A 7,211-nucleotide genomic window follows, 5' to 3' on the forward strand; every position below is an offset into this window, starting at 1 on the left:
AGTTAGGCTCAAGCCCCCAGGCAGGAATGTTGCCATTCTTAGGATTCCAGTCTGATTCGGCCTTTTTTTAGGATGGGGTTTATATCAGTTAATCCGTCTGCAGCGGGCAGGCTTAGGGCCCAAATGGGGTGGGGTTGGGGTAGGGGGGGTTGTTTTAAACAGTCTCTCCCGTCCCTCTTGGGTCAGACAGATCTGTGGACGCTACAAAGAGAGGAGCCATGGCCTCGTTTAAGAAGTCCTTTGAGAGCCTAAAAGGGACGAGCCACTCGGCTGCAAAAGGAGTCACTGACACTGCAGGTACAACACAAACTTTCTGGACTAATCTGTCAAATCTTTATCTTCCTTCAACTCACCACAGATGTGTAGAGATTTAAAGCCTTATGCAGCAACGCTTTCCATTTTCGAGATGAATGGATCGATTTTGTGATGTGTTTCCAGTGCAGGCAGCTCAAGAGGCTGTTCAGCAGGTGGCAGACTCCTCCAAAGAAACTGTCAGCACAGGTAAAGTGTATTTCTCTCTGCATGAAACCCTATTTTAATGCAGAGATTATAAGTAGCTCATAAGTGTGAAGTGAAGGGAAATGGTATATAGTTTTCCCAATTTGCCAAATTTTACAAAGATAAAAAAAACTATGAAAATGTTCAATCCCCTTTACTGTAATACCGCTTAGAGAAAAAAAAACAGGGCACCCAACTCCCTATAGCACCTTTTAAAATAATCTCAGTAAATGCACCCACATTTTTTTTGGTAAGGCTTCAAAGTGTGTTTGTTTTTTTGCCATCGGCCAACATTAGTAATAAATGAGAGCATCATGAAGACAAAGGAATACATCCGGAACGTCAGAGATATTTTAAAAAATGGGGAAATTAAGAGCAGGGTTAGGGTCTTAAATTATGTTAAACAGTGCAATGTCCAAGTTGTCATTTGAAAAGACTTTGGCAAAACTGCAAATCTAACAAAACATGAACATCAACCTAAGTTGGAAGTGACGGCAAGGAGAGCATTGACCAGAGAAGCTGCCTACAGGCCCATGGTAACTCTGGAGGAGCTGTGGAAATTTCCAGCTCAGGAACAACTATTTGGCCTTTATGGAAGCGTGTCAGTGGGAAGGCTATTATTGACAGAAAATCACAAGAAATACTGTTTATAGTTTGCAAAAAAATCCCCTGTAGAGCAGTGTTTCTCATTTCTGCCCTCAGGGTCCTCTGTCCTTCATGTCTTAGATGTGTCTCTGCTCCAGTACACCCGATTGAAATGGCCATGTTACTCAAAACGTAACTTTTTGGCCTACACGCAAAACAATATGTGAGGCAGAAAACTAACATGTCACAACTAACCATGTCCATGTCAACCATGCGGGGGAGGAGTTTTTTCCAGCAGGTGGGAATTAAAAGGCAGAGTCGATTAAATCTATGCAACTGAAGTTGAGGTTAAACTTTTAGCAAGACAAAAAAAAAGCTAAACCTATATACAGAGCTACTGTGGAATGGTTTAGATTAAACCATACGTATGTGTCAGAACAGCCTAGTGAAAGTCAAGATTTAAATACTTTTGAGAATGTGTTACAAGACTTGAAAATGTGTATTCTCTTTACATCTAACCTGGCAAAGAAAGGGCAAAAAAAAAAAGTAAGAACACATATGGGAAGACACATTGATTAAAACACACTGCAGTGTATTATGGTTCTGCACAGCATTGGCCCGGGTTCACATTAATACACACTTTTCAGACTTGTATTTAAAAATGCTTTTAAAAACCACATGTCCCATTCCTCCACTTTACATTTATGACCTACTCTGTGTCTGTCTATCATTTCATATCTCATTAAAGTTTGTGGTTGCAAGATAACCTGTGGAAAAGGTTAAGGTCTAGCCGTACTTTCACAAGGTACCATGCATGAAGGGTTTTTATTTTGTGCACAAATGCTGGAATGAAATAAAACTTTGTCTATAATAAACTTCCTTCACTTTGTTAGAATGTTGTCTTAAACCTCCTGAGTATGTTTTCTCTGCTTTTTTTTTGACTCGTTAAAGCTGCACAAGAAGCCAGCAGGCAGACTCAGGCTGTCATCGGAAAAGCTGCAGACAAGGCCACGGACACCATCAAGGAGTACGCACAGAAAAAGGAGACCAAATGAACAGTTTAAAGTGAATGGCCAATTGTTTTGCTCATCCTCTTAGACTCTTAGACAACCAATAATGTGCGGGGATGAAAATCATACATGCAGTGTTTTTTCACAAAACTAACATTCCAGAAGAAATCTTCTAAGAAATGTATGTTCTTCCAGGTTTTTTTTACCTGTATTTTCATGCTTTATAACACATTTGAATATGTGCATGTATTTTTGGCAAATAAACAAAGAACAACTTCTCTCATAGGTTCATGAAATTTGCTACCCAGGCTGTGCAGCAGCGGGCTCTAACGCTGCTGCTAACCGTTGCGCTGGCTCTGTGATGCATGTTTGTTGTGCGCCGTTAAAAGCACTCATCAATGAATCACCACGGTCATCATTACCGGCACATCGCTGAGGAGATGGCCTTTGGCGGGCCGATAGCTCCTGATGGGAGTGTGATCAGAGCCCGTCTACCTTAGTGCTCAGCCACACACCTCCCTCCATCATACTACATGGTCGCTAGGCAACAGAACTCAGGGCCGGTGTGTGATTGGTTAAAGCCTTCGAATTGAGAGCGAGCCTCCTTCTGCCAGCACACGCTGTTCCTGCCATGCTCTCAGCAATGGTAAGACCAAGACGGGGTAGATTAAAAATTGTAATATATATATATATATATATATATATATACAAAGCCTTAATCAGAATTACAAAGAAGAATGTTTCTCTCCCAGCACTGTTGGAAAGAGGTATCAGGATGAACAGGAGCCTTGGTTTTTGAAGTGGTTGACTGTGTGGGAGGCGCAGCATTGCTTCCTCCAGGCTCCTTTAAACTGAAAAAAACCCTCTTCTTTCTTTTATTATATTCGGTTGTAGTAGAACATTCCCTGTCTTTAAAATTGTTCTTACCTCTCCCACAAAATCTCAGTGTAAAATTACCCTTTCCTGGAGTTTTGCAATTAAATTATTGTTTAAATGCAGAGAAAAGAAATGCTCTTAACATTAACTTCTCATGTCGCACTGAGAGCTTTCAGACAGGTACACACAAAAACACGCTCTAGCCTTCCTGCATGGGTCCTCACACTTAATCCCTGCGACATGAGCTTTTTATCACAAGCGTCTTCTTCAAAGTGATTCTCCAGCAAATGCCACTTCTCCCAGATCAAAAGTTTATCTGTCTGCTCGTCGTTTTCTATTATGTACTGCTTAGAACCTGTGCTTAATTACAGTGCTTTACGTATGATTAGAGAGCAGAGCACAGATTTTGTCATTACATTACCACTCGCTTACCAGAGCTCAACGCTCGTTTCCAGGGAAACTGGAAATGTGAAGCTTTCTTTTTTTTTTTTTTTTCCATAGACACAGCCACAGTCTAAAAGAGCGAGGATTGCCTAAGATAGATTCTTCTAGAGACAAACCTGTAGCCGGTGCAATCAAAATCAATCATACCGGGGAGGGAGATGCACGGAAAGATGTTGGTCTCACTGAGGGGGTTGAGATATATGCCATGTTTGACCCAGTTCTGAAGAAGTGTTGCAGAGAGGTCCGACTTTGCCACTGAGGTATGTCTACGCATTGCACATATTAGTCAACGGTTTCCTCATCCTTGTTTTCTGTTGGTAAATTTAGGATTCCTGTGCATGGTATGTAGAGTTTAGCGATGGTGGACTAAAATAGAATTTGAATACGAGGATGCCGATGTGTTGTTAGGGTGAAAGGCTTAGATCCGCGTCACACAGTAGGAAAGCAATTCACGATACATTAGTAGCTTAAATAGTGTTTACCAAAAGTATATTTTGTGCTAAAATAACCCATATAGTTCTATAAAATAGCAACCGTGATTTCATGGCACTATTTTTATATTACGGAATATGCGTTTCTTTTTAATAGAAAAAAAAAAGAAAGCAAGACGTTGTTTTCTCCTCTGCTGGTGTGTGGGTTGGTCTCTCTGGTTACAGTTTGCACCAACAGTGTGTCTGTGCTGTGTTATGCCCCGCAGGTTATTTTACCACCTCACCGAAGAGATAGAATGGGAAGCCTTAAGGACGAGAAGCGAGCTCTCAGGGACGACCGCCAGGCTGGCGAGAAGACAGCTAATGAGGGACTTTCTGTAGGCTCAGACAGCAGCGGTGCCGCTGAGGGATGTCCCCTATACACATGTCAAGAGTCAACAACTTTAGAGGACTGTCAGACAACACTCCACACGGACGCCAGCTCTGCTGAGAACCGAGAGAAAGCTCTGACGTCCACAGATCCAGAGCTTTCGGGAGTCGATTTTGAGAGCACTGACCCATCGGTCTCTGAGCCAATTAAGGACTGTGCCCACCCTGATGCCATGTCTGCGATTCTGCAATCTGTAGCTACACAAAACAAAGCCACCGTCTCTACTAACGTCACAGGTAATGGCGCTGCTGAGGGTGAAAACATGGCTCTTGACAAAGGGAAAGGAAAAAATATTGAGAACATCCTGGTTCCTGTGCCAAAGACCCCTGGCCCCTCTGACCCGCGCTCTCCTGCCCCTTTTGGGCAGCAACACATGCGCACGCAGGTGAGCCTAGAGGTGGTCCAGTGCTGCTCAGCTGCCACCAGCCCCATGACCCCGCCCGAGGGAGACCATTCCTTCTTCTTCCCGAGCAATTTTGGGAAACACGGAGCGTCTGCTGTTGCGTCTGCTGCCGGCACTAAGGATGCAGAGCTCCAGGTGGGTCAGCAAGTGGAGTACTGCTGTGTTGCCACATCGCCCATGACCCCGAAGACGCCGTCGAGCACGGCTTTCCCAGTGCTCGTTGGAAAAGGGACGCCGCAAAGGGAGGACAAAATAAAAAATAAGGAGGAACAAAGGGAGAGTGGTCAAAAAAAGAGCTGCACCACAAAAACGTGTACAGAAGAGTCACAAAAGGAGCGATCTACAAAATGTGCCTCGTCCAAGGAGATAATTGACGGGATGGGTTCAAATGAATCTGCGGGGAGTTCCACCAGTGGTCTGGCGGTTGCTGTAACACATTCCCAGGTGACCTTTGAGGACAGTGCTCAGCAATGCAAGCAGCAGAGGATGGGGAGCATGGATCAAGACATTACAATCTTGGTGACCCACCATGGCAACAACGAGGAGGAAGGGGACGAGGAAGCTGAGTCACATTTTCAGACCCTAGAAACTGGAATGGTGAAAATAGAAGAATCTGACAAAGAAAACGTCAGCAATATAAAGTCTGAGGAAAGAAAGGAAATGGCCTCCACAGTAGCCCCTGATCATGCTCAGGAAAACTCAAGCCCAAAGCAGCCACAAAAGCTACCCAAGAAACCAAAGGTTTGCCCGGAGGCTGATCATTCAGAGGTCATGCCACAAAAAGGTGCACGAGTGGAGCTGAAAGATGTTTCTGTACCTAAATCTCCTGTCCCTGAATCTCCGGCGCCTTTCGGCTGCCACAGCATCCGAACACAAGTGAGCTTGGAGGTGGTGCAGTGCCAGTCTGTGGCCACCAGCCCCATGACCCCTCCCGAAGGGGACCAGGCCTTCTACTTCCCCAGCTCCCTTGGGAAATGTGGACAAGTGGGTACCGAGACAAAGGACGCTGAGCTGCAGGTGGGTCAGCAGGTAGAATTTCGCTCCGTTGCTACAGCGCCCATGACTCCGAGAACTCCAGTCGCCACCACTTTTCCTGAGATCAAGAAGGAGACGAGTATTGAAGAGAAGATACCAGAGGAGAAGGAGGAGGAAATCAGAGAACAGGTGATCGAGAACAAGAAAGAGGTACTCAAAGAGGAGGAGAAATTAATCAAGAAAGAAAGTGTGGAGGAGAGAAAGGAAGTAATAAACTCCAAGGAAAAAGAAGAGGAGAAGTGCGAGGAACCACTGCAGGAGGTAAGCTGGGACGAGAAAGGGATGACCTGGGATGTCTACGGGGCAGTGGTGGAAGTCGCCGTGCTGGGCACTGCCATCCAGAAACACCTTGAAAAACAGGTTCAGAAGCAGAAGCAGCTGTCCTCCATGCCTCCCCCACCTCCGCTCAACCCATCGGCCTCACCCCTCCCTTCAGAGGCGGGGTGTGGAGGTTCGAGCAAGCGTCGGGCGCGCAAGAAGGGGGAACACGACGGGAAAGCGAGCCGGCGCAGGAGAAACCCCTTCCGGCTGTTGATGGAGAACGTACAGCAGCCGCACTGCTGCTCCAAAACTCAATCTGCCGAATGACAGAATGACACTCGGATCGCAACAGCTGGCCGGAGAAAAAGAGCCGCGCTGAAATGAAATCCCATCTGACCTGCGTGGCTGTGATACTCTGATTTACAGCAGCGTGTGCTTGGTGTTGGACAGGGTGAAGTACAAATCACACGCTCACACGAGACAAGCGAGCTTAAAAGCATTAACAGACATTGAGCCACTGAGCATTAAAAGGCAGCCATACTATTTCACTTTGTCATTCTTTTACTAGAAAAAGTTTCTGTGACGTCACTTTCAACAGATTTTCACCCTTAATAGAGTTACCAGTGGGATACATCAGTGTCATTGTTAGTTTTGCGCTTTTGCTTTATTTATTTTTTTCCTCCTCTGTCCATTCAGTCATCCAGTGAGTCATTACAGCTATTGATATTTTTTATTGCACCTCAGGCAAGTGACGCCATGGCAACAAGCTTTCCCTTCCTCGTGGCTCACGGTACTGAAGGTGAATGAGATGAGGACAGTTTTTATCTGGTTTGTATCTGTCAGGTCAGTGCAGAGGTGATTTTTATGACATATATGATCATTTAAACTTATATAAGTAATCTTGATGTGTGTGTGTGTGTGTGTGTGTAAAATTTACCAGGCTTTTGTGCAGCTTATATTATAGTTTCATCTACAAGGTTTGTGTTTTTAGAGTATGTTTAGCCATGAACTCATTACCGTATTCAAATGCAATGAAAAGTGTTTCGGCTGTAAAATTCGCTATGAAAATGGATTTCAAGTGTGGTTTATTCCAGAAATCAGTGCAGTGCTAGTGTTTTTAGATTAAAATTCACCATGAGCCCCCATATGAGCAAACCACTTTTATTAACAGATTGCACATGTAATACATTCATTAGGTTGTCAGCGAGCACTAAAATAAACTTTTTCATCAGCAGTTT

The 7,211-nt window shown here is 44.6% G+C and overlaps 1 protein-coding gene across 1 annotated transcript; it reads left to right on the top strand.

Annotated features, from left to right (window-relative positions):
• Positions 1-3,433: 3,433 nt before the first annotated feature.
• Positions 3,434-7,204, top strand: LOC105930219 (G protein-regulated inducer of neurite outgrowth 1). The gene is made up of 2 exons (XM_012868359.3): positions 3,434-3,673; positions 4,111-7,204. Exon 2 carries the CDS (start codon positions 4,141-4,143, stop codon positions 6,298-6,300), a length of 2,160 nt encoding a protein of 719 aa, XP_012723813.2. The 5' UTR covers positions 3,434-3,673; positions 4,111-4,140; the 3' UTR covers positions 6,301-7,204.
• Positions 7,205-7,211: the final 7 nt, after the last annotated feature.

This window comes from Fundulus heteroclitus, chromosome 23, assembly GCF_011125445.2.
Source record: "Fundulus heteroclitus isolate FHET01 chromosome 23, MU-UCD_Fhet_4.1, whole genome shotgun sequence".
Lineage (NCBI taxonomy): Eukaryota > Metazoa > Chordata > Actinopteri > Cyprinodontiformes > Fundulidae > Fundulus > Fundulus heteroclitus.